Genomic DNA, 27,994 nt, shown 5'->3' with positions numbered 1-27,994 from the left:
AAGCTGATATGTTTTGGGAAAGAAATTTGCCTACTTCATTTATTAAGTAAAAGTTAATTAAATAGAAGTTAACCCTTCTTATATATTGTTCCGCTCCCCTTTTTTATATTGTTCAAAGACATAGAGCTGCCACCAAATTTTTACAGAGCTGTCACACTGAGTTGAGATAATTTCAGCCAAAAACAAAGGCACCTAATGAATTAGTTTAATGGACAGCCATTCCAAACGCATAAAAGAAGTGTTAGGCTTCTTTTGAAATGTGGGAAGTAGCCTGGGGACCTCCACTTCTTGGACTCTTCAGGAGTCTGACCACAGCTTGGGAACCACTGTTTGATGCCACAGACGAGATCAGTTCTCTCCCCATAAATTGCGGCAGACATCATGGGCAGTTTGTCATCTTAAGCAGCTACCCTGCTGATCAGAATCGATTTTTTAATATTTAGTGTTTTCTTTCCGAGGGCAAAGGTTGTGCGTGTTTATTAAAATGCACACATTACAGAAACATTTCAAAGGTGAGAGTCCCCCGTGGTCCACTCCTGGGAGAGACACACATACACACACACGTGTCAAACAAAGATCACAGGAGTTCAACGCTGGACATAATATTCTGTATCTTGCTTTCGCACAGACCGGTGTACCTTGCACAACCTTCCATGTCATTTCACACAAACCTACCTCATTCTTTTTAATGACTACATATGGTTCCCTTTTATGACTGTCATAATTTATTTAAGCAATCCACTATTGATTTACTTTCGAGTTGTTTCCAATTATTTGCTATTACACCGGTGCAATATATTTCCTTGTACGTGTGTCTTTGCTCCCTGGGTGTTTCTTAGAAGAATGCATGGTATTACCATTTTGCCTTCCAAAAAGAGTGTGCCCATTTAAACTTCCCCTCCCCCATCCTGTGGTGTGTGAGCGGGTACCTGTTTCCCACGTCCTCACTATAGCTAAGCATCACTGGTATTTAAAGGTGAACATCTTTTCATATGTTTATTGGCCGTTTGTATTTCTTTTGTGAATCTCTTCTGTTTGTGCCCTTTGCCCAGTTTTTTCTATTGGCTTATTTAGCTTCTTTCATTCATTTTTGAGTTCTTTATGTTCTTTGCAACAACCTCCTTTCTGTCCTGTGGTCAAACACACACACGCGTTCAACCAGTGGCTTTTCACCTTGTTAAAGATGTGTTCTGCTATACAATGGTTTTTAATTTTTTCATGGGCAATTTTGTCTTTGTTTTAAGGTTTTATTTTTGATTTCATGTCCTACTTAGAAGATTATAAAAATATTCGCCCATATTTTTTCATACCCTTTGTGTTTTAATATATATAAAACACAAGTATTTAATATATATAACATATTAAATACTTTTCAACTACTGAATCCATCTGAAGTTTATTAGAAGGTAAGATCTAGATCCAGCTTTATTTTATCCTAAAGTGTTAGCCAGTTTTCACAACAGTGTTTACTTTCTTCAGTGAGTTTTCAGTATTACTCTTATCGGACAGTTCCATCTGTAAGTGGATCAATGGACTCTGTTCTTGACTCTGTTCATCTCTGTTCTTTTTATGATTGCCACACTGCTTTGAATCTGATAGCTTTATAATCAACTTTAATATAAGGTTAGTTCTCCTGTCTGCCCCACCTCAATTTTTCTAATTATATTCACATGATTATTCTTCCAGCTGAACTTGAGAATCTTTTCAGGGGGAGAAACTCTCCATTCTAGATGTTTATTGTGACTGCACTGAGCATATATATAGATTAATAGAGGAACGATTGGTGAAAAGCCTGCACCCGGGTCTTTGTTTCTGTCGCTCAGCAGAGTGGAAGGGCGTTCTTTGTGGAGAGCCTGCACCCTTCTTTGTAGGTTATTCCTAGGTGTTTGATGTTTTCGTGGCTCTCATGAACAGGATCTTTTCTTCCATTATATTTTCTGTCATTTATGTATCAAAGAGCTGTTGACTTTTGCATCGTTTTGTGGGCTGGCTCTCCCACTGACTTCTATTGTTTCTGACGGTTTTTCAGTTGCTTTTCTTCAGTTTCGCAGGCCGGAGTTTATGTCGTCTGCAAATACCAACACTGCCTCCTCCTGTCCCTCTTCCTGTGCCTCACCTGGCACCGTGGCCAGCTCGGTGAGGTCACTGGGCCGCCTTGTCTGGACGGAAGTTTCTAGTTCTATACTAACCCATAATGCTGCATTTTGGCTTGCTGCATATAGACATATCTTTTTTTTTATTATCATGTTAAAGAATTAGCCATCTATTTCTGTTTTCCTAAATGTTTTTATCAGGATTAGATGGTAGCTTTTTTTTTTAATTATTTTCATAATACCTTTTCTTTCTTTATTTATTTTTGGCTGTGTTGGGTCTTCGTTTCTGTGTGAGGGCTTTCTCTAGTTGCGGTGAGCGGGGGCCACTCTTCATCACGGTGCGCGGGCCTCTCACTGTCATGGCCTCTCTTGTTGCGGAGCACAAGCTCCAGACGCGCAGGCTCAGTAGGTGTGGCTCATGGGCCTAGTTGCTCCGCGGCATGTGGGATCCTCCCAGACCAGGGCTCGAACACGTGTCCCCTGCATTGGCAGGCAGATTCTCAACCACTGCGCCACCAGGGAAGCCCTAGATGGTAGCTTTTGATAAATGTCTTCTAATCATCCATTGAGATGATCATATTTTTTCTCTGCAGGAATATTAATACGGTAGATTATATTAATAGAGTTCCTAATTCTGAGAGTCTGCGTCCCCCTCCCCCCCACCCTCTTTGGTTCTGTCGGCAGTGGTGTCGCCAAGCAGCAGCCGCCACCCAGGTCACCAGGTCGCTTCCTGCAGCGGCCCAGGGCGTTCATCATATAAATGAGGGAGCGATGTTTGGTGGACAGAATTACCTGCCCTGGATACTGTCATGAGTTGTATACCTGGGTCATGCAGAACTGAGGTCAAGATGAATATTCCGTCTTTTGACGTCTATCATAAAAGGATTTTTCTGTCATTTTCTGTCCTTTTGGCAACTCTCATCCCCCAAGTTTGAAAGTAATACCCGCCCCCCGCCAGTTGTACTCTTAGAAGGTTGCCCAGCATGTAGGTAAAAAAATTACCATAAAGATAAAGAATGGGTAGGGCACGTTCCCAGAGTCATCCATGGCTTCTCCTTTTCCACTCAGAGATCAGTGCCAGAAAGCGGCATTGTTTTAAATATTTTCCACAAATAACCTAGGAGGGGGAAAATACAAATATCCATTTTTAGGTGACATTCAGCTGAATTCTGACACGCTGACTCACTGAGGGGTGAGCCCCCATGGCTCTTTGCCAACAGAACCGGCGTTTATTCAGCCACAAAGGCGTCCGTCAGCCCCCAGCCCTGCCCAGAGCCCCATGCCGACACCAATGGCTGGACCCGCAGGTACCCCCTGGGCCCCCAGCCTTGCAGCCTGGGAGGGGCCAGGAGAAGTCAGCTTGTTATTAATCACGCAGCAGTCCTAGTGCCACCACAGAATGTGCTTTCCCCCATTTTCCTTAAAATGCATGGCCTTCTCTGTCTTTCATCTTTCTACTTTTAAGAGTCATGGGTGCAGAAATATTTCACTTTCTTGCTTACTTTGTCCCCACGTGCCCACACAAAATGCACTCACAGGGATAAAATGGCAGTTGACACTCTGGTTGGGCAGTTCGTAGGGAATGGTGGGGACTGCGGCAAACTGGAAAGCACGCCTCTCTCTAAAGGAAGCAGCCTTCATTCACCTGTGTGAGGCTAAGGGTTGGGGTGCAAGAATGAAGGTCCAAAATCGCCATAGCCCCCTATTTGTTTTATAAAATCTGGAAAATGCTGGCATTTTATGCAAAGTCTCTTCAACTTTCAATGTTTATAACTATTTTAAACACCACACAGGCCACTAGTGTGTGAACCTCCAGCTTGCCCATGTCTGTGCATGGAGATACAAACACAGATCACATGTCGACCCATAATTTCACGATTCACAGGGGTGATGTGGACAAGCCCTGGGGTCAGCACTTTGCCTCCATGAGTTAAATACCACGGATTAGGGGCCATCACACCATCACGCTCAGAGGCTGTGGGAATTCAGAGGACCCACAGCCCACACTGCTGCTTCCAAAGACTGAAGACCAGAATGACCTGCCCCCTACCTGAGAACTGAGTCCCTAGGCTAGCTGTCTTCTCTCCTTTGCATTCAGCTGTCCCCAGAGCCTGATCTGTCCCTTCACTCACCTATCCATCCACCCGTCCATCCACCCACCTGTGTCTCCATCCACTCATTCATCCACCCATTCACCTCCCCCCTCCCCACAGCCTGTACCATCCATCCATCCATCATTCATTCATTCATTCATTCATTCATCCATCTATCCATCTATTCTGGGCCACAGCCTCTACCAGCCTCTGAAGCTACAGAAATGTCTGAGGCCCCATCCTGACCCTGCACTTAAGGAGGAAATGGAAAGTGATGTGGGGCCCTGGAAGCTAGTGATTAATCCTCCCTGGAGGAGGACGAATGTCCCAGAGGGAGTAGCATTCGAAAAGGCACAGAGGTGTGGTGTTTGACAGGAAGAGGGAGGGGAGATCTGAGAAGCCATGTGTGGGGAAAGGTCTGTGCAGAAACCTTTGACGCCTCACTCCCAGAGCAGGGGCTGGGGCTCCGCCCAGGTGGGGACGTAGGAGTCGCTTCACCGCTCTTTGATGCTCTGTCGGTTCCTAGGTGGAGGTGCTCCTGAGCTGAGGGTGCCCTGAGAGTGGGGGGGCTCTCGCGGCACTGAGCCCAGGGTAGCAGGCTGTGTAGGGTGCTGGTGGGTGTCACCATCCTCCCCCCGGGAGTCCCCGGCTTAGAGCAGGAAAGGGGGACGGGGTACTGATGAGGTTGATGAGAATGACCTGGGTGCCCCAGAGTCAAAAGAGGTATGGCCTGAATCGGCACATGGTCCATGCATTCATCCGGAAGCCGTGCCCCGTGCCCATACAGACGTGGTGCCTGCTCCTGGAGCAGGTGGGTCGCGAGGGGTCCTTGTTCAGCCCCTCATTTAGGGTGAGGCTGAGCAGTGGGGCTGGGTGGGGCTCAGGGTCTCTGACTCTGGGGTTGCTGCTCTCGGGTCAGAGCTGAGCAGCCCAGCAGGAAAGCCAGAAGGGAAATACAGAAGAGGCTTCCCGCGAGGGTCGCACCGACCCCGCTGTGGGCTTGTTGTGGGACCCTCCTGCTTCCCGACCCCGGTGGCCTCGGTCAGGCTCCTCCCCTCTCTGAGCCCCGCTGTGCTCACGTGGGAAGGACAGCAGTACCAGCTTCACTGGGCGTAAGGATTCTGTCCCCGACCCTGGCTTGGGACACGGCAGCTCCTACCCCTTCTGTCCCCTTATTAGTGACCACAGGGCTCATGGGCTGTAGTCCAGGAGCCCTGACCTCCAGGCCCAGCTGTGGGCTCTCAGCAAGTGAGGGGATGAACAAGGCATCTCCCCAGCTTGGGGGTATTTCAGGACCCCCCCCCGCCAGGTCTGGGGGGCAGTCCTGGCTTCCCTTCATCCCCCAGGCCCCAGTCTGCACGTGACAGCCCTTCTCTGGACAGAGCCCTTCTACAAGCTTGTCAGCCCTCCCAGCACACGGAGGAGGCCTGCGCCGTGGCACGTGAGGCCCCTTAGGGCCCACTCCTCACAATGGCACCTGGCCCTTTCCTCTCCAGGGTTACCCGAGATCCAGCAGCCAGGCTTCCAGAAACAGATGGGGGGACACAGAGTCCTTGTGTGAGGAGAGGAAGCTTTCCGGAGCTGAAATTCCCAGAGGGGCTGAACCCGGGGTGATACAGCAGGTGTCATGGCCTGGCCCATGGGGCCAGGACAGGTGCCAGGACAGGCTTGGGAAAGGCAGGCTGTGGGGACGGCCGGGGCCACTGCTCAGAACCTCACCCACCGCCCATCTGCCCTGGGGACCCGCCGTGACTGTCACTCCAGCCCTGATCCAGACTTCAAGTTGGCTGGTGTCTTGTTCCTTTACTTCCCCCTACCTGTCTTCACCTGGCCAGGGCCCTGAGGCCCAGCCTGGGCTCCTTCAGACCCGCTCTTGCCACATCCTTCCAGGCCCTTCTGTGACCCCACCTGTCCCCCATTTCGGAATTCCACCCGAATGAGAGGTGCGTGTAGACACCGGTCCTGAGGCTGGTTGCCCCACCAGCAGTGTGCCTGTCCCCGCCCCTGGCCTCACCCAGCCCTCGGGGACCTTGGGAAGTTTGATCCTTCCCTGAGCCTCAGCTTCCACATCTCAAAATTCAGGTTCTAAAAACAATCCCTTACTGCTGTTCCTTGTCTGGAGCCCTCTCGTTGATTTGATAGTTAACAAGACCCAGGGAGGGAAGGGTGGGAGGGTGTGTGCTCGCCTTTACTTCTTTCCCCTCTGTTTTATTTAGCAAAAGGTTTCAGGTAGTGGTTCTCTACCTGCTTAACCATTAAAGCCCCTTGGATGCTTTTAAGAAATGCCGATGCCTGCCCTGCCCTCAGCCCCACCCTGACCCCAGGCAGGGTCCAGGCAGCACTGGCTTTGGTTCAGACCCTTGATTCTGATGCACATGGAGGACTGCTTTTTCACTCTCAAGAGTGGGTGGGGGGTTTGATCACCCTCCTTCTGCCATGAGGCTGGGGCTAGAGAGCCTCCCCAGTGCAGCTGGAAACCAAGGTCGGCATCTCCCACCGCCAGGATGCTGGCCTCACCGTGACAAAAGGCTCTTGGAATCTGGGAATCGCGTGCTGTGTCTCGAGAGGTCTGATACGTTGGTGGCAGGGTCTTCTGCCAGGGGCCCACCATCCCCGGCCCAGGGAAGCCCCACAGAGCCCCTGACAGCGACGTCTCTTTCCTGGACTTCCTGCTGCTGTGATGATGGCCCATGCCCACCAGAGGGCGCTGTGGCCAGGGCCGGGCGCCGCTCGGCTGGGCTCAGCTCTACGAACCAAAATGCTTTTTAATTGAAAATTTTTTTAATTCAAAAAGGATTTGCTGTTTGTACGCGAGTGCAGGTTTTCCTCATGCAGGAGGCTAATGTCCTGAGTCAACAGATCCGGGCCCAAATCCACCTTCAAAGGTACTCAGTGTTTGCCCAAGGGAGTGAAAGGGCTTCCAGAAGCGGCCCTAGTCTCTTGGGCAAACACTTTGGGGCCAGCAATCCCAGGCAGAGGACAGCGTCTGTGGGAAGGGTTATCCACGGCCTAAGGGGGATTATGACGGGGGACATATGTTGAAATTTCATTTGGGGAGTTAGAGAAAACAAGAGGTGCTTTTCTCCAGCCAAGATAACCTACAAAGGGAAGAATCTCAAGGGCAGGGGTGGGCGGACAGCAATCTGTGCGGCGGGTCCCTGGCTCCCTCCTGGGGCGGCGGCGAACTTGGGCCGTGAGTCAGGAGGAGGCGGCGTGTGTACTTCTGATTCTCCCCCCGCCCCCGAGGGTGAGAGAAACAGGAGTTTAGCAGTTTGTCCTTGAAGACCCTTCTATACCCCCCTCCCGCAGTGACCGTGTCCCTACCCCTGGCCACAAAGACTGGCCTCCGACCCCCCACCAGGGCCCTTCCACCCTGGCCTGCCCACCTGCGCCCCTCGTCCCGCCCCCCACCCTGCCATTGGGAGCGCACTTGCCGGGCCCACACCGGCAGGGCAGCGTCCAGGTCTGCGGCCCGCTTCCGGGCCGGCTCTGGACGTCTGGGAGCGCGGGCTTCCGTCTTCCTCCACGCGCTCTCTGTGGCCAGCCCCCAACTAACCAAGGCAGCCTCGCTGCCCTGGGCGTCCCCGCCACCCTGGGAGCCGGACACTCTGGAAGAGCAGAGGTGGCACAGCCCACAGCTGTCTCCCCAGCGCGTGACGGTGCCCCTGCAGGGCGCCTGGCGCTGGGCTCGCTCCCTCACCTCTGCTGCGGGCGGCCCCAGGTGGGCGTCTCCCAGGCAAGGCCTCAAAGCAGCCAAAGCGAGGCCCTCCCCACCCTCTCCCCCAGCCCCTCTTCAGCAGCCCCTCAGCCCTGATGTCTCTGGTCTCCTCTCTGCTCACTCCCATCCACATCCGCTCCTACATCTCACTGATTGGGCCACGGAACCAACCCACAGCATCAGGTCACCTGGGAGCTGGTTGACGATGCAGAATCTTAGGCCCCACCCCAGACCTACTGAGTCAGGACCTGCGTGTGTTAAAGGCGGATCAGCCTGCTGTTAACAGCCTCTTCAGAGCTGGGTGCCACCCTCTCCCCACGCCTGAGGAGAGACCACACTCGCCTGTCCATGTCAGCACTGCTCTCTTGAACTTTTGCCCACCCAGAACTGCCCCTTCCAAGATCACCATGTGTTTTTAACTACCGTGCCCCCAGCCTGTGCAGCTCAGGCACTGCTGCCCTCCTCCCTGGTCCCTGGGTCCATCGTCAGGGCTGGTTTCCTCCTCCCTTCTTGGCCCCAAGTGACAGGCCCATCTTCTTGTCTTCCGACCCTGGGTGCTTTTCTCGAAACAGCTCCACACCTGTAACTCCAGATACCCTGCCCCCCAAGTGCTTCCACTTCCCATCCCTTTATTCCTGGTTCCATATGTCTCCAGCCGGGCTTGTGGCACCCCCTGGGTGCTGCTCAGGGACCACCCTCGGCCATTGGCAGAAATGCTCTTATGCTCTCTCCCCCAAGCTGCTTTCGTCCTGTGTTGCCCATTTGGGTTAAAGGCTCCGGTGTGCCCATGTCCATCCCCTGCCACTCTCGTAGGGCTCTCACCTGGCCCCAGCGCCCAGCACGGGGGCAGGGAATGTGATGGGTGCCGATGGAGCCGTGATGCGCCTGAGCAGCCACCAGGTGGCGGCATTGTCCCAAACTTTGCCTGAAGGCCTGGTCCGGGACTGCCCGACTCCTCCAGCCTCCTGGGAGCTGGAGTCCCCAGACCATGGTCATTAGCAGGAAAGTGGGGCTACTTTGATGGGCTCCCCCACGTAGCCAGCAGATGTGCAGCGCGTGCTTGCCTGGTGCTGGGGCAGGCGGACCCTTAACCTGCCGCACCTCGTCCTGCCTTCACAGTAGGCCCCGGCGGTAGAGATCATCAAGCCACCTTTTTTATCGAGGTATAATTGACATATAACATTGTATTAGTTGCGGGTGTACAACATGTTTCAGTATTTGTGTATATTGCAAAGCGACCATCATAATAAGTGGTTAATATCCCTCATCATACACAGTAACAATTTTTTGACTTCTGACGAGAGCTTTTAAGATTTAGCAACTGTCAAAGATGCAGCACAGTATTAATAACTGTAGTCACCAGGCTGTACACCCCCCCGCATGGCGTAATTATTTCGTGACTAGAAGCTTGTGCCTTTTGACTCCCTTCACCCGTTTCGTGCACCCCACCCCACCGCTGCCTGTGGCAACCACCCGTCTGCTCTCTGCACGGTGAGCTTGGTTTTGTGGTTGCTGTTGTTGCTGTGTGTTAGAGTCCGCATATAAGTGAGATCAGATGGTGTTTGTCTTTCTCTGTCTGACTTATTTCATTTAGCATAATGCCCTCAAGGTCCATCCGTGTTGTCACAAAGGCAAGATTTCATTATTTTATTTTTTATTTTAAAAAGTTTTTTATTGAAGTAGTTGATTTACAATGTTGTGTTTCAGGTGTACAGCAAAGTGATTCAGTTATGTATGTGTGTATATATACACATACATACGTATATTCTTTTTCAGATTCTTTTCCTTTATAGGTTATTACAAAATATTGAGTATATTTCGCTGTGCTATACAGTAGGTCCTTGTTGATTATCTATATTATATATAGCAGTGTGAATATGTTAATCCCAAACTCCTAGTTTATCCCTCCACCCTGCTTTTCCTTTAGTAACCATAAATCTGTTTTCTATATGTCTGTGGGTCTATTTCTGTTTTGTGTATAAGTTCATTTGTATCTTTTTTTTAGATTCCACATGTAAGCGATATCATATGATATTTGTCTTTCTCTGTTGGATTTACTTCACTTAGTGTGATAATCTCTAGCTCCATCCATGTTGCTGCAAATGGCATTATTTCACTCCTTTTTATGGCTGAGTAGTATTCTGTGTGTGTGTGTGTATACCACATTTTCTTTATTCATTTGTCTGTTGATGGATGTTTAAGTTGTTTCCATGTCTTTGCTATTGTAAATAGTGCTACAGTGCACATTGGGGTGCATGTATCTTTTCGAATTATGGTTTTCTCCAGATACATGCCCAGGAGTGGGATTGCAGGATCATATGGTAGCTCTATTCTTAGTTTTTTAAGGAAGCTCCGTGCTGTTCTCCAGTACTGTTCTCTGGTTATACCAGTTTACATTCCCACCAACACTGTAGGAGGGTTCCTTTTTCTCCACACCCTCTCCAGCATTTATTATTCATAGACTTTTTCATGATGGCCATTCTGACCAGCGTGAGGTGATACCTCATTGTAGTTTAGATCCGCATTTCTATGTTAGCAATGTTGAGCATCTTTTCATGTGCCTTTTGGCCATCTGTTATGTCTTCTTTGGAGAAATGTCTATTTAGATCTTCTGCCCATTTTTTGATTGGGTTGTTTGGGCTTTTTTGGTATTGAGCTGTATGAGCTGTTTGCATATTTTGGAGATTAATCCCTTGTCAGTCACATCATTTGCAAGTGTTTTCTCCCATTCTATAGGTTGTTTATGGTTTCCTTTGCTGTGCAAAAACTTTTAAGTTTAATGAGGTCCCAGTTAATTTATTTTTGTTTTTATTTCCATTACTCTAGGAGATAGATCCAAGAAGATATTGCTACGATTTATGTCAAAGAGTGTTCTGCCTATGTTTTCCTATAGGAGTTTTATAGTATCCGGTTTTACAGTTAGGTCTTTAATCCACTTAGAGTTTATTTTTGTGTATGATGTTAGAGAATGTTCTAATTTCATTCTTTTACATGTAGCTGTCCAGTTTTCCCAGCACCACTTATTGAAGAGACTGTCTTTTCTCTATTGTATGTTCTTGCCTCCTTTGTTGTAGATTGATTGACCATAATTGCATGGGTTTATTTCTGGGCTTTCTATCATGTTCCATTGATCTATATATTCTTTTCTGTGCCAGTACCATACTGTTTTTTTTGTTTGTTTGTTTTTTTGGTTTTTTTTTTTTGCGGTACGCGGGCCTCTCACTGTTGTGGCCTCTCCCGTTGCGGAGCACAGGCTCCAGACGCACAGGCTCAATGGCCATGGCTCACGGGTCCAGCAGCTCCACGGCATGTGGGATCTTCCTGGACCGGGGCACGAACCCATGTCCCCTGCATTGGCAGGCGGACTCTCAACCACTGCGCCACCAGGGAAGCCCCATACTGTTTTAATTACTGTAACTTTGTAGTATAGTCTGAAGTCAGGGAGCCTGATTCCTCCAGCTTCACTTTCCTTTCTCAAGATTGCTTTGGCTATGCAGAGTCTTTTGTGTTTCCATACAAATTTTAAGGATTTTTCTTGTTCTAGTTCTGTGAAAATGCCGTTGGTAATTTGATAGGGATTACATTGAATCTGTAGATTGCCTAGGATAGTATAGTTATTTTGACAATATTGATTCTTCCAATCCAAGAACACAGTGTATCTTTCCATCTGTTTGTGTCATCTTCAATTTCTTTCATCAGCGTCTTATAGTTTTTGGAGTACAGATCTTTTGCCTCCTTAGGTAATTTTTTTTAACATCTTTATTGGAGTATAATTGCTTTACAGTGGTGTGTTAGTTTCTGCTTTATAACAAAGTGAATCAGTTATACATATACATATGTTCCCATATCTCTTCCCTCTTGAGTCTCCCTCCCTCCGACCCCTCTAGGTGGTCACAAAGTACCGAGCTGATCTCCCTGTGCCGTGCAGCTGCTTCCCACTAGCTATCTATTTTATGTTTGGTAGTGCATATATGTCCATGCCACTCTCTTTGTCACAGCTTACCCTTCCCCCTCCCCATATCCTCAAGTCCATTCTCTAGTAGGTCTGTGTCTTTATTCCCGTCTTACCCCTAGGTTCTTCATGACCTTTTTTTTTTCCCTTAGATTCCATATATATGTGTTAGCATACAGTATTTGTTTTTGTCTTTCTGACTTACTTCACTCTGTATGACAGACTCTAGGTCCATCCACTTCACTACAAATAACTCAATTTCATTTCTTTTTATGGCTAAGTAATATTCCATTGTATATATGTGCCACATCTTCTTTATCCATTCATCTGATGATGGACACTTAGGTTGCTTCCATGTCCTGGCTATTGTAAATAGAGCTGCAATGAACATTTTGGTACATGACTCTTTTTTGAATTATGGTTTTCTCAAGGTATATGCCCAGTAGTGGGATTGCTGGGTCGTATGGTAGTTCTATTTGTAGTTTTTTAAGGAACCTCCAGAATGTTTTCCATAGTGGCTGTATCAATTTACAGTCCCACCAGCAGTGCAAGAGGGTTCCCTTTTCTCCACACCCTCTCCAGCATTTATTGTTTCTAGATTTTTTTGATAATGGCCATTCTGACCGGTGTGAGGTGATATCTCATTGTAGTTTTGATTTGCATTTCTCTAATGATTAGTGATGTTGAGCATCCTTTCATGTGTTTGTTGGCAATGTGTATATCTTCTTTGGAGAAATGTCTATTTAGGTCTTCTGCCCATTTTTGGATTGGGTTGTTTGTTTTTTTGATATTGAGCTGCATGAGCAGCTTGTAAATTTTGGAGATTAATCCTTTGTCAGTTGCTTCATTTGCAAATATTTTCTCCCATTCTGAGGGTTGTCTTTTGGTTTTATTTATGGTTTCCTTTGCTGTGCAAAAGCTTTGAAGTTTCATTAGGTCCCATTTGTTTATTTTTGTTTTTATTTCCATTTCTCTAGGAGGTGGGTCAAAAAGGATCTTGCTGTGATTTATGTCATAGAGTGTTCTGCCTACGTTTTCCTCTTAAGATTTTGATAGTGTTTGGCCTTAAATTTAGGTCTTTAATCCATTTTGAGTTTATTTTTATGTATGGTGTTAGGGAGTGTTTCATACTTTTACATGTACCTGTCCAGTTTTCCCAGCACCACTTACTGAAGAGGCTGTCTTTTCTCCACTGTATGTTCTTGCCTCCTTTATCAAAGATAAGGTGACCATATGTACGTGGGTTTATCTCTGGGCTTTCTGTCCTGTTCCATTGATCTATATTTCTGTTTTTGTGCCAGTACCATACTGTCTTGATTACTGTAGCTTTGTAGTATAGTCTGAAGTCAGGGAGCCTCATTCCTCCAGCTCCATTTTTCGTTCTCAAGATTGCTTTGGGGCTTCCCTGGTGGCGCAGTGGTTGGGAGTCTGCCTGCCGATGCAGGGGACACAGGTTCGTGCCCCAGTCAGGGAAGATCCCACATGCCGCGGAGCGGCTAGGCCCGTGAGCCATGGCTGCTGAGCCTGTGCGTCCGGAGCCTGTGCTCCGCAACGGGAGAGGCCACAACAGTGAGAGGCCCGTGTACCGCAAAAGAAAAAAGATTGCTTTGGCTATTTGGGATCTTTTGTGTTTCCATACAAATTGTGAATTTTTTTGTTCTAGTTCTGTGAAAAATGCCAGTGGTAGTTTGATAGGGATTGCATTGAATCTGTAGATTGCTTTGGGTAGTAGAGTCATTTTCACAGTGTTGATTCTTCCAATCCAAGAACATGGTATATCTCTCCATCTATTTGTATCATCTTTAATTTCTTTCATCAGTGTCTTATAATTTTCTGCATACAGGTCTTTTGTCTCCTTAGGTAGGTTTATTCCTAGATATTTTATTCTTTTTGTTGCAATGGTAAACGGGACTGTTTTCTTGATTTCACTTTCAGATTTTTCATCCTTAGTGTATAGGAATGCCAGAGATTTCTGTGCATTAATTTTGTATCCTGCTACTTTACCAAATTCATTGATTAGCTCTAGTAGTTTTCTGGTAGCATCTTTAGGATTCTCTATGTATAGTATCATGTCATCTGCGAACAGTGACAGCTTTACTTCTTCTTTTCCGATTTGGATTCCTTTTATTTCTTTTTCTTCTCTGATTGCTGTGGCTAGAACTTCCAAAACTATGTTGAATAAGAATGGTGAGAGTGGGCAACCTTGTCTTGTTCCTGATCTTAGTGGAAATGGTTTCAGTTTTTCACCATTGAGGACGATGTTGGCTGTGGGTTTGTCATATATGGCCTCTATTATGTTGAGGGAAGTTCCTTCTATGCCTACTTTCTGCAGGGTTTTTATCATAAATGGGTGTTGAATTTTGTCGAAAGCTTTCTCTGCACCTATCGAGATGATCATATGGTTTTTCTCCTTCAGTTTGTTAATATGGTGTATCACGTTGATTGATTTGCGTATATTGAAGAATCCTTGCATTCCTGGAATAAACCCCACTTGATCATGGTGTACGATCCTTTTAATGTGCTGTTGGATTCTGTTTGTTTGCTAGCATTTTGTTGAGGATTTTTGTATCTATGTTCATCAGCAATATTGGCCTGTAGTAGTTTTCTTTCTTTGTGACATCCTTGAATAAAAGTGATGAGGGTGGACATCCTTGTCTTGATCCTGATCTTAGAGGAAACACTTTCAGCTCTTCACCATTGAGTATGATGTTAGCTGTGGGTTTGTCGTATAGGGCCTTTATTATATTGAGATAGGTTAGCTCTATGCCCACTTTCTGGAGAATTTTTATCATAAACCGATGTTGAATTTTATCAAAAGTTTTTCCTGCATCTATTGAGATAATCATATGGTTTTTAGCCTTCAATTTGTTAATGTGGTGTATCACATTGACTGACTTACAGATGTTGAAAAAATCCTTGCATCCCTGGGATAAATCCCACTTGATCATGGTGTATGATTCAGCGTATTGTTGGATTCAATTTGCTGGTATTTTGTTGAGGATTTTTGCGTCTGTGTTCATCAGTGATATTGTAATTTTCTTTTTTTGTGGTATCTTTCTTTGTCTGGTTTTGATATCAGGATGATGGTGGCATCATAGAATGAGTTCGGAAGTCTTCCTTGCTCTGCAATTTTTTTGGAATAGTTTAGTTTGAGAAGGACAGGTGTCAACTCTTCTCTAAATGTTTGATAGAATTTGCCTGTGAAGCCATCTGGTCCTGAACTTTTGTTTGTTGGGAGTTTTTTAATCACAGATTAAATTTCAGTACTTGTAAATTGGTCTGTTCATATTTTCTGTTTCTTCCTGGATCAGTCTTGAGAAATTGTACCTTTCTAAGAATTTGTCCATTTTTTCCAGATGGTCCATTTTATTGGCATCCAGTTGCTTGTAGTAGTCTCTTACGGTCCTTTGTATTTCTGTGTCAGTTGTAACTTCTCTTTTCATTTCTGATTTTATTGATTTGGGCCCTCTCCCTTTTTTGCTTGATGAGTCTGGCTAAAGGTTTATCAATTTTGCTTCTTTTTTCAAAGAACCAGCTTTCAGTTTTATTGAAGATTTCATTCTTTTTTTTTTTTTATCGCTGAGGACTATTCTACTGTACACGTACCACATTTTCTTTATCCATTCATCCATTGATGGACACTTAGGTTGGTCCATATCTTGACTGTTGTAAATAATGCTGCTGTGAACACGGGGGTACGTAGAACTTTCTGAATTAGTGTTTTCCTTTTCTTGAGGTGAATTCCCAGCAGTGAATCATGTGACAGTGCTATTTTAGTTTTTTAAGGCACCTCCATACTGTTCTCCTTAGTGACTGTACCAATTTACATTCCCACCAACAGTGCAAGAGGGTTCCCTTTGCTCCACATCATTGCCAACATTTATTTCTTGATGTGACCCCCTCTTTAGAGATGAGTTCACTGAGGTTCAGAGGAGGAAAGACCTGCCTGAGGTCACCCTGCCACGTCAAGTCCTTCCCTCCCCGCCCCTTCTGTTTGTAGGGACCACAGTCCCATCACCAGTGTCACCTGGTCCCTGTGGCTGCTCAGGGCTGCTCGCCTCTGCTGCTCACACGGGACAGCCAGGGCCAGCCCAGGCCTCGCCCCCGCACCCAGCGCCAGCCTGGATCTGTGTCGGTCCTGGGTCGGCCTCCGGGACCACGGGCAGGGTGGCTGAGGACGCAGTGCTGCAGTGGTAGTCTGCTGCCTGCCTCGGCCTCCCCACCATTTCCCCTTGGGAGGAGTAAAACCCTCCGGAAGCTTCTGCTTCCCCTCATTTCTAGAACGATCCCTAAAGCCCCTCAGCCCGTAGCTGTGCTCCTTGCTCTGCATGGCCCTCAGAAATGCCTCCTTGCCGCAGGCAGCTCACTTTGGGGGTTGGGAGGGCATTGGGAGCCCACGGCTGCGGCTGGGGTCTGCACCCTACTGGGTGGGCACCCAGCGGTCACCCTCATGCTGGGATGGTTGCACGTCACCTTCCTGGCAGCCCCGCCCCCCCCCCGGGGTCTCCGAGGCGACAACTTCAAGTAGTGGCTGAGTTCAACCAGGCAGCTCAACTGCGTTACGTAGGGAAGCCCGTTTTATGGCAATTCTACTGCTAAAAAGTTTTAAAATATTATTTTAAATGTTTAACAACCACTGACCTAATCTAAGCAACTCATTTCTAAGACCCATGGACCCACGTGGTTGCCCTGCGTGGTGTCCAGGCCATTCCCACGGCCCTGCTCCCCAGCCCCGCAGCCTCGGGCCTGGCCCTTCTGCCCGGCGGGCACTCCTCACCTGTGCCCCCTCGTCTTCCTGGCATGCCCTGCCCAACGTTTGGATGTTGAAATCCTGCCTGGCCTTCAAGGTGAACCACAGGTGTCCCCACCCCTTCTGTAAATTTCCGCCAGACTCGGAAGCTACCTTCTGTCATTTCCGTGAGCCGGGGTCAGGTAGGCAGGCTTGGGTCTCAGGCGGGAGGGTTGAGCTCAGGTTCGGGCGGGCAGCAGGGCGGGCCGGGCACAGGTACACTCCGCCGGCGCCCGCCCTGGCCCAGGCTCACGGAGCCCCAGGTCCATCACGTGCGAGGAAGCGCTGGGAGCTCAGTACGGAGTGAGCTTCGGGGTGTGGGGTGGTGCCCCTTCCCTGCGTCCCATGTCAGCCGGTGTTTGTCTTCAGGTCGGGAAGCAGTGAGCAGAGCAGCAAGTCCAGGGGTCCCCCAAGCCTGGTGGCTACGGCTAGCCCAGGTCAGGTCTGGGATGGAGCCCCAGCTCTGTCCCTTCCCGTCCGTGGGACTCCTCCAGCAGCAGGAGCGTGGGGACCATCCGCCGGGGGGCAGCAGGGCGCACGCGGGCAGCTGTGCGCGTCCGCTGCAGGCACCGCGGCTTTGGGCGCTGCTGGGGCCGAGAGCTCACCTTTCAGGGGGCGGGCAGGGCCCAGAAGGCACCAACTGTCACTAACTAGCCAGCCACCTGCAGCACCAAAGGCGTCTCCCCCACCGCCCGCCGTGCACGTGCACAGCTCACGCCTGCGGTACGTGTGCACGTGCAGAGGGCCGCCCTTACCGTGTCCTCAGGGCCTGCGCCTGCCTGTCCGAGGCCGTGGGGGGGGGGGGGTCCTTCTCTGGTGTCCTCTAGCCCTGACTGTGCTGCTCTACCCCCTCCCCCTGCAGTACGAGTACAGCTTCCGCACGGAGCAGAGCGCCGCCGCCCGGCTCCCGCCCAGCCCCACCCGGTGCCAGCAGATCCCCCAGTCCTGAGGGGCCACCTGCGGGGAGAAGATGCATTGCCCAGACTACTGAGCGCCCCCCTCGCCCGGTCCCTCCCGCCGCCCATCCACACTGCCCCGCTTGGCGCTTCTGGGAGACTCTGGGCAGCTGAGCTGTTACCTCCTCGGTCATCAGCTTGCCTGACGTGACACCCCGCTTCCCTGGGGATGCTGTTCATAATCTCGACTAATCTGTGTGTGCTGTAGTGACCAGTGGCTCCTACCATGTCTGTGTGATGACCAGTTGTCCTGCGAACAACCCTACCCACCACGGGAGTCACCCCGAGGGCCCTGGACAGTTGTTCTGGCCGCCCAGTGACGCCACCGGCTCCCTGCTCTCCGGACCGTCACCACCACTAAGCCATTGCTTCCTCCCAGAAGACCCTGAGGGGCTGGCGGCTTCGCACAGGGCCCTCCAGGGCTGACGGATCGCCCCAGACCCACGGAACACATCGCTCATGCCAACGGCATCAAGTGCCCGAGAATTTCCCAGGGACCCTAAGGAAACGTGGGAGGAGGCGGCCCAGCGGGTCCCCAAGTGGACAACCTCGGACTTGCCCCTCAATTCACACACTGGATGCCCTGAGGTCGGGGGACAGCCATCCCCCAGCCACCGGCCCAGAGAGGACTTGCCTTCCCGGCGAGACGGCCGTGTGGCCAGGTGCTTGCCTGGACGTGAGCTTTGCTGCCAGGACGCTGGGCTCACTCACCTCACACCCTCATCCCCACAAAGGGCTCATCTCTGCAGTGCCCACGTGCCAACGACAGCTCCAACTGCCCGGCCCGGTGCTCTGACCGTGACCAGGCCGTGGGTGAAGAGGCTCTGTGAGCCCGTGCCCAGGGACGTGGACACGCGGTCACCCAGCTTCTCAGAGCCAGGCTGTGTCTTAGTGGCCTCTGCTAACAGGAGCAGTTGTTTTGAAAAGTCCGTCTGACCCAGGTCACCAAACTGGGGCCAGAACTGACATCTCTGCCACGAGTGGCCATGCTGGCATTCCCCACAGTGCCGGCTGGGACTGGGTGCCAGTCCCACGGGTGCCATGGGAACGGGGCCGCTGTCCTCCCTGGAGGCTCGGTCCTCACCCTGTGGCTGCCTTGTCTGGCCGTTGGAATTTGTCCTAACTCCCCAGAACTTGGTATCTCACATCTTGGGGGTCACCAGATGGTTGGCGCTTTGGACGTGAGGTTCGATGTGTGTCTGGTCGCTGGCATAGGAAGGCAGCCTAGGAGAACCACTGCCCAGCCAGGGACAGCCCCTCCTCCCTGCAGTTCCTAGGGTGGCACAGGGCTGGCTGGGGCGCAGCAGGAACTGGCCGGCAGTTAGGAGCTGCCGCCTCTGGCTGAGAAGTGAGGCCGGGGCAGAACATCCCTCACAGACCTGCATCAGCCCCACCACCCCCGTCCCCCTCCACTCTTCCCCCACGGCTGCCCCTTGGGCTTCATTTCGATACCTCCTGATTTCTGGGCGCTAGAGATGTGCTCACCTCTCCCCACTGCCCCCGAGACCTGAGGACATCCCCAGTGGGGCTGGCCTTCCCGCGTGGCCAGGTGGCAGGAAAAGGCAGTTAGCTGGTGGAACCCGCCGGGGCCCGGGAGGCGCGGGATGGAAAGTCCCCATGAGGACCCTTTGGGATCGGTGCTTACCCAGGACAGAGCCGATGAACCGGTCTCAAATGTACCCACTGTAATGAGCGGGCTGTTTCTGGGGAATTGGGGGAGCCCCGTGGGGCCCGGAGACCCTGTGTCTGCTGCTGCCGTTTGGACAGGTGGGGCTGGTCCAAAACCGGCAGAGGGGTGACGTCTCCGCTCACCTCTGTCCGGCTGTGTTGGCTCGTGGGCTCTGTCCTTACAGCTCTCCTCACACCCCAGCTGTGGGATCATCTCCAACAGGTAAACACCCCACGGCCGTTCTCCCTTGACTGAGAACCAAGCACTTTGGCGGCTCCGATGGGCCCTAGGAGGTCCAGAGACAGCCCCGTGGGACCCCTTGTCAGGGAGCAAGAGAGCAGTGAGGGTGTGTCTGGGGAGAGGAGCCGCCAGCCCCCGCCAGTCCCCCGCCAGCCCCAGGCCACCCTGCAGCTCTGGGACAGGCAGGCAAGGCAGGGCTGCAGGGCCGCCGGGAAGAGGGCAAACCTCTGTGGACTCAGGCGAGCTGGAGAGGCCTCCGCAACGTTCCAGACTCGGTCTGGGTGTAACAGCGACTGTGAACGTCGCCATGACGGCAGCTTAAGACAAGGAAGCAGTGACAGTGTTAAGAAGTCGCGTCCGTGGTGGATTTTAGGCTGCTCCAAACTTTGCACCTTTCCTTCTGAGGTGGGTGCCCACGTGCCCCGCCTGCCCCGTGTGGAAGTGGAGCTCGCTCACCTCGGGACCGAGCCACCTCTCTGTCTTTCTGGGACGGTGCTTTTCTTCACAAACCCTCTGTTCACATGGGGAGGGAAGGCAGGGGCTCTCTCAGAGACGTTAAGGCAGCAGCCTCCGTCCTTCCCGGAAGGACTGACCAGAGCACAGCACCCCCTGCTGCCTTCTCTTCCCCCTGAACGTTCCAAGTCTCTCTCCAAAGGCCTTGGAAACAGCACAGCGGTGATAAGGAGCAAGCAGTTGACTCCAAGTTCACTTGCAAATTTCTAACAAGGCTTTTTCCACCAAGTCCGGGAACTGGTACCAGCCACAGCCTCCACTTGGAGGGATGAGCACCCTGGTGGCGGGGAGAAATAGCGGGTTAGGCCCCCGCCCTAGCTCCCCAGAGGGCCACCCTGCTGGGAGGCTCTGATGGCCACCACCTGCCCCCTGTCCTTCAGAAGGCGGCGGGGGGCGAGGAGGACCAACACGTACAAAGCACCTACTCCTTGCCAGGCGCTAGGCTGGCACTTGAAGCACATTTTCTCCTGTCACCACCCCTCCCCCCCCCAAAAAACAAATACTCCGAAGCGTATGCTCTTTGCTCCCGGTTCCAGATGAAGAAGCTGAGACATGTCCACAGGCACAAAGCTGGTGAGTGGCAGAGGCGGGATCTGGCCCCAGAGCCCCCGGTGCCAGCTGTCCCATCACGAGCACCTGCCTCCAGTCCAGTAATGGGTTCCCAGCTGTCACTGGCCCTGCTGGTGCGACAGTGTCTCGCCGAGCACGGGGCGAGAGCTGGGTGCAGTCCCGGGGCTGCGGGCTGCCCGTCACCGTTTACAGGGGTCCCAGCCCGCAGCTCCCCCTGAGAGCTGGCGCGCCCAAGGGTGAGGCACAGAGAGGCCTTGACGGCAGCCCCGTGCCTGCCGGGCGCACGAAAGCCGAGCCCACCTCCCCAGGGCCTGGAGGGGCCGGGTGCCCACGCTCACCACGCCCCCGGGGTGGCCAGTTTTCTTCACCACTGTGCCGGTGGGGCCTGTCACCACCAGGAGACAGGCCTCAGGCAGGTGGCTGTGTCACTAGCTTAGGAACAACGTCGTACCGCGTGTATTTATTTGAGGTGACTCCAGTACTTGGCAAAGGGAAGTTTCACTGCGTGATTGTCGTCTTAATATAATTTGTTAAATAAACGTTTGTTTTAACCTTTCCCCAGCCTGCTGCTGTCTCTCAGGCACCGAGATCGGCTTCCCCCAGGGGATGCTCTGGGCTCCAGCTCTCTGCAGCTCATCCCAGCTGCTGGCCGCGTTGGCCAGCACCCTGGCCTTTCAGCCTTCTAGAAAGAGCTGGTGGGTTTCTTTGCCCCCGTTTAGCTTAGATGACCTGGTGACAAGCCAGAAGGATCCCAGAGGAGCGAAGAGAGCCCTGCCACTCTCTGGCGACAGCCCTCTGGAATGCTTCTGGAGGGAGAAAACACCAGTTTCCATAAAAGCATGCGAAACGCGTGCATTTTAATGGGTCGCCAGCAAGGAACGCAAAGGGGCGCTTCTATCTCTGGCTCGCCCCGAGCCTTGTCTGTGCCGAGCCGGGGCCGTCTGGCTGCCGGGAGTGGGGGGACATGCAACCACGTCCAGCGCCGGTGGTTTTGTCCTGTCTCCACTGCTCACCTGCTGGCAATATGCCACCCCAAATGCCAGGGAGGGGCTGCCAGCCCTGGACGCACACAGGCTCCTTGTGAGCACATGACTGGTGAGGTTTCACCACCATAGCTCTTTACCTTTTTCATAAGTGGCTTCGCAGTTTGGGGCTGGACACCCTGTTCATGCCAGACTAAGGCGAGAATCGCGTGACCCTTAGCTCTCATCTCACTAGGACCATGAAAGTCCCCAAAAGGGTACTGGCACCTCCAGCCCGGGCCCCCACCTCTGGCATCCCTCAGGTCTTTTTCCCACAGCGGGACAGGGAGAAGAGCCCAGAGAATTCTACGAGAAACCCACGAAGAACACTCAACATGGAGTTTGAAGAGTCCCTCCTAGTGCCGGGTCACCAAGGAAGTACACGTAGTAGCCTTTGACATCCAAGACACAGAATCTGCACTGCTCGGGGGTCGCCGGGGGGAAGCACCTCACACATGGGCCTTTGGGCAGCAAGAAATTGAAGTCCACACTCTACAGCCTGGGCCAGGGTGGGCTTAGTGGCCAGACCCAAAGGACACTCGGACCACAAAGCAGGACACAGCCTAGCCTCAAAGGGGCCAGAGCAGGAACACCTGTTTCTCCTCTGTCTCACCCACACTGCCTCGTCTGTCTCTGTCTGGGCGTCGTCTTGCTTCTCGTCCTCTCACACCCTGGCCCTCCCTCTCCCGTGCTCTGTGCACCAGCATATGTGGCACATACGTGCTCACATGGCCACCCAAGTTCACACATTCTCAGTTCACAAGACCCAGAGGCAAGAGTCCCAGGACAGACTCTGATTGGCTGCCTGGGTCAGGTGACCCCCTTCTGCCCCTAGCAGCTCTGGCCCTGGTGGGAGGGGGAGTGTGTGATCACAAGGCATCTGGAGCAGGTGTAGGTTTAGACCCTCTAGAGGCATCTGCTACACAGTGGGGCGAGGCTGTAGGCAGAGGGGTGAGACACCTCCCTGGAGAGATGGAGGGGCCCTCCACCACTCTGTGACGAGGGGGGAGGACGGTGAGGTGGGTGGAGCACCATTCGTACATTCACCCAACCGTCCAAGCCCTGTTGTATGAGGACCTTCCACATTCAGGCCCCGAGCCGGGCACTGGGGACTCAGCAATGACTGACACCACTGACGTCCCTGTCCTTGCGAAGCCGACGGTCTAGCCCATCCCACTCCACCCCCCACACACACCCCAGCCATGCCTACTCCCCCTAATTCTGCCTGCTATTTCCCACCATAACTGGCTCATCCCTAAAACTCTGGAGGCTCCCTGAGCCCCACCCTCACCTTTCTCCCCCTCTGCATCCTCCTGGCAGCTGGGAGCAGCTGTGTCTTTAACTACCCTTAGCTCTGTCACGGCCAGTCTCCTTGAGGTCCAGCCACATAGTCCCAGCAGCCACCTGGAGGTCTCCACTTGGATGTTTCGCCTTGACCTCAGCACATCCCGAGCTGAATGTACCATCTTCCCCCAGGCCCCACATTGTTCCCCTTCTCCTAACTTCCCCATCCCTGGAGCAGCTCCACCATCTCTCACGAGAGTCACCCACACCCCCACCTGGAGCCATCTATGATCACCCTGTTTACAGCTGGACAGTTCTCTCATCTAAACTTGCTTTCAAACTCAGCCACTATTCTTCTTGCTACTTCTTTTTAAGTTCTGGCCTCGACACTGTTCCCTGGATGACAGCATCAGCCCCTTAGCCATTCCCCTGCCGCCCATGTCCTCCCCTGTCATCCGTCTTCCTCATGGCCAGGATCCAATAGGACTGCTCCACTGACAGTGCTTCACCCCTCACCCTAAGAATGAAATCTGAGCCCCCCAGGTTTCCGTCCACCACTGTCCTAGGTCTGACCCCCACCTCCCATCCCAGCCTCACCTGCCACTAAATCTCCCTGCTGAATTATTAGTGCTTCCTCAGACCCTAAGCTCTGCTTCCTTGCCTTCGCATATGCTATTCCCTCTGCCTAGAATACTTTTCCCTCATTTTTTCTGCCTGGTAAACTCCTGTTCATCCTTCAAGACTTGCTCATGTATCTCCTCTGGGATGTCCTTCTTGACCCCTTCAAGCCACTGTACACCTTGCATTTTAAACCCATTGATCCACTGGCGGTACTGGAGCCATTTGATCCTCTCATTATGTTATCTGCTCCTGGAAGAAGGGGTATATGTCTCATTTATTACACAGTCCTCCCCAGCCACACATACACTCAAACGGAGCCCCCAGTACAAGCCTAGAGAAATAGCAGGCATGAGCAGACGCTCTTTGAATGAGTTTCTTGAAGTGGGTGGGCTGGACTCCATTGCTGAGGAGCCTAAGAAGAATGGGCCCCAGTGGCACTTGCTGTGAAGCTTGGGACCACCCCAGGGATCATGATGACAAGCACTGGGCCTCCATGGACAAGTCTGCGCTGGCTTCAAAGACACCAGAGACAAGAGTGAGAGCTGGGCCCTTATCTGGCTCCTTTTTGAAGCCGCGGCACCCAACATGATCCACGATGGCGGTGGGGTGGGGGCAGGAAGGTGGACTGCCACAGGCTGCTGGTTCTCTCCCTTGAGCCCAACTCAGGGAGATGCCGGAGAAAGCGACAGGAAGATTGGTGGACCACAGGACCCAACACTAAAGCTAGAAGGGGCTCGGTGAACAGCAACAGGCCAGAGGGAAAGACAGCCAATGCTACAGGTGAGAGATGGCGTGGGCGAGCGGCTTTCTGGCTTTGCTCATTCATCTGCCCCTCCCACACACACACACACACACACACATTGCTCTGCATGGGTCATTTTCATCCTTTCACCATCCCTTCACCATTTTCATCCTTTCACCACCAAAACAACAGCTGGGCTGGACCCCTCCCTTCTCCCCACATCTTGGGCCAAGTAAGTGCAACCAGAGACACAGGTCTCAGGAAAGGTGGTTCTGGGGCAGAGGTCTTGGACACTTTCCTGAAGGTCTGAATTTCCTGATTGAGGAGGACACACACGCAGAAGTTGGCACAGATTGGAACATCCAAGGTGCATCAATTCCTCTATAACCCTCCTTGTCCTTCTCTGGAGGGAGCGCAAGGGTTTGCAACATTGACTGCACTTTAGAATCACCTGGAGAGTTTTTAAAACTTCCTGTGCCCAGATCACAGAAAGCAGAATCTCTGGAGGAGGGACCCAGGAGACAGTTGTTTGTCAAGCTCCCCAGTGATGTTAGTGTGCAGATGAGGTTAAGAACCAGCTTCCTTGCCACTCTGCTCAGCTCCATTTCCAGCCAATGGAGCTGAGAGGTCTAGGGAACAGTGAGTTCACATGGGAAAAACAGACGCCAGAAGAGCTGGTCCACCAAAAGGAAGACAAGAATCTAACCCACCAATACCAGAAGAAGCACTAATAGGCCAGACAGAACATGAGTTTAATATAAACGAAAAGTAGCCCTTGGGCTTCCCTGGTGGCGCAGTGGTTGAGAGTCCGCCTGCCGATGCAGGGGACATGGGTTCGTGCCCTGGTCTGGGAAGATCCCACATGCCACGCGCGGAGCGGCTGGGCCCGTGAGCCATGGCCGCTGAGCCTGCGCGTCCGGAGCCTGTGCTCCGCAACGGGAGAGGGCACAACAGTGAGAGGCCCGCGTACCGCAAAAAAAAAAAAAGTAGCCCTTAAGAGATATGGGAGGACACTGAAACAGGCAGGAGCAAGTTGTTTCAAGTAAGAGCCTAAAAGTTCTGAAATACTGTCCAAAGAGGAAAAGAAACAGATAAATCAGCAGCTGCACTTGAAGATTTTAATACAGAAACTGTAGCCAAGTTGATAAAATACAAGAAAATATACAAGGCCAGCATTACCTTGATACCAAAACCAGACAAAGACACCACAAGAAAACAAAATTACAGGCCAAAAGCCTGATGAACATAGATACAAACATACTCAACAAAATATTAGCAAACCAAATTCAACAATACCTTAAATGGATCATACCCCATGATCGAGTGGGATTTATTCCAGGGAGACAAGAATGGTTCATTCACAAATCAATCAGTGTGATACACCACATTAACAACATGGATAAAAAAATCTTATGATCATCTCAATACATGCAGAAAAAGCATTTGACAAAATTCACCATCCATTTATGATTTTTTAAAAATCGCAGCAAAGGGGTTTAGAGGGGATATTCCTCAACATAATAAAGACTACATATGACAAACCCACAGCTAACATCATATACTCAACAATGAAAAGCTGAAAGCTATTCCTCTCAAATCAGGGACAAGGATGCCCACTCTCACCACTTTTATTCAACATAGCATTAGAAGTCCTAGCCAGAGCAATTAGGCAAGAATAAAAAAAGGCATCCAAAATTGGAAAGGAAGAAGGAAAACTGTCACTATTTTCAGATGACATGATATTATATATAGAAAACCCTAAAAACTCCACCAAAAACTGTTAGAACTAATAAATGAATTTATTAAAGTTGTAGTATACAAAAATCAATATACAAAAATCAGTTGCATTTCAATACACTAGTAATGAACTATCAAAAAGGGAAATTAAGAAAACAATACAGTTTATAATTGCATCAAAGAGAATAAAATACCTAGCAATAAATTTTAAGCAAGGAGGTGAAAGGACTGTATGTTGAAAACTATAAGATACTGATGAAAGAAATCAAAGAAGACACAGATAAATGGAAAGATATCCCATGCTCATGGATTGGAAGAATTAATATTGTTAAAATGCTCATACTAGGGCTTCCCTGGTGGCGCAGTGGTTGAGAGTCCGCCTGCCGATGCAGGGGACACGGGTTCGTGCCCCAGTCCAGGAGGATCCCACATGCCGCGGAGCGGCTGGGCCCGTGAGCCATGGCCGCTGAGCCTGCGCGTCCGGAGCCTGTGCTCCGCAACAGGAGAGGCCACAACAGTGAGAGGCCCACATACCGCAAAAAAAAAAAAAAAATGCTCATACTATCCAAAGCAATCTAAGGATTCAGTGCAACCCCTATCAAAATTCCAAGGTCATTTTCACAGAAAGAGAACAAACCTAAAATTTGTGTGGAACCACACACAAAAAAAAATAGCCAAAGCAATCTTGAGAAAAAAGAACAAAACTGTAGGCATCACGCTCCCTGGTATCAAACTTTATTACAAAGCTTTCATATCCAAAACAGTATGATATTGGCATAAAAACAGACATATAGATCAATGGAACAAAATAGAGAGCCCAGAAATAAACCCACACATATATGGTTGATTAATTTGCAACAAAAGAGCCAAGAATTTATAATGGATAAAGACAGTCTCTTCCATAAATGGTGTTGGGAAAACTGGACAGCCACTAGCAAAAGAATGAAACTAGACCACTATCTTACACCATACACAAAAATAAAATGCATTAAAGGCTTAAATGTAAGACCTTAAACCATAAGACTACTAGAAGAAAACATAAGCCGTAAGCTCCTTGACGTAGGACTTGGTGCTGATTTTTTGGATTTGAGATCAAAAGAAAGGTAGCAAAACCAAAAATAAGTGTGACTACATAAAACAAAAAAGCTTCTGCACAGCAAAGGAAACCATCAACAAAATGAAAGGCAACATACTGAATAGGAGAAAATATTTACAAATCGTATGTCTGACAAGGGATTAATATCCAAAATATATAAAGAACTCATACAACTCATTAGCACAAAACCAAACTATCCAATTAAAAAATAGAAGATCTGAACAGACATTTTTCCAAAGAAGGTATACAGATGGCCAACAGGTACTTGAAAAGATATTCAACATCACTAATCATCAGGGAAATGCAGATCAAAACCACAGTGAGATATCACCTCACACTTGTTAGGATGGCTGTTATCAAAAAGACAGAAATAACAAGTAAGTGTTGGCAAGGATGTGGAGAAAAGTAAACCCTTGCGCCCTTTGGTACAAATGTCACTTGGTGAAGCCACTATAGAAAACAACATGAAGGTTCCTCAAAAAATTGAAAATAGAACTACCATATGATCTAGCAATTCCACTTCTGGGTATTACCTGAAGAAAACAAAAGCATTAATTCAAAAAGATCTGTGCACCCCTATGTTCATTGCAGCATTATTTACAATAGCCAAGATATGGAAACAATGTAAGTGTGCGTCAGTGGACGAATGGATAAAGAAAATGTGGTGTATTTATACAATGGAATACTACTTAGCCATAAAAAAGAATGAAATCTTGCTGTTTGCAACAACATGGATGGACCTTGAGGGCAATGTGCTAAATGAAATAAGTCAGACAAAGAAAAACAAATACTGTATGATCTCACTTACATGTGGAATCTAAAACATAACAATAAGGACCTGAATCAAGATGGCGAAGTAGAAGGACCCAGAACTCACTTCCTCCCACGTACACATCAAA

The 27,994-nt window shown here is 50.2% G+C and overlaps 1 protein-coding gene across 4 annotated transcripts in view; it reads left to right on the top strand.

The window, feature by feature from the left end:
- The window catches only part of MVB12B (multivesicular body subunit 12B), a 206,706-nt gene that overhangs the window by 165,648 nt on the left and 13,064 nt on the right, over positions 1–27,994 (top strand). The window contains exon 10 of one of the 4 annotated variants that reach the window (XM_067743299.1): positions 17,508–18,001. The exons of 2 other annotated variants lie outside the window; for them this stretch is intronic. In XM_067743299.1, the coding sequence (XP_067599400.1) occupies positions 17,508–17,594 (87 nt within the window). In that variant the 3' untranslated portion in view covers positions 17,595–18,001. Of the gene's footprint in view, positions 1–17,014; positions 17,434–17,507; positions 18,002–27,994 lie in introns of those variants that run through there. One more of the 4 variants, XM_067743303.1, reaches the window with a different exon arrangement.

The sequence above is a fragment of the Pseudorca crassidens genome, chromosome 7, assembly GCF_039906515.1.
Source record: "Pseudorca crassidens isolate mPseCra1 chromosome 7, mPseCra1.hap1, whole genome shotgun sequence".
In the NCBI taxonomy this organism is placed as follows: domain Eukaryota; kingdom Metazoa; phylum Chordata; class Mammalia; order Artiodactyla; family Delphinidae; genus Pseudorca; species Pseudorca crassidens.
The sequence above is the reverse complement of the archived record's forward strand: the minus strand, read 5'-3'. Positions and strand labels throughout refer to the sequence as shown.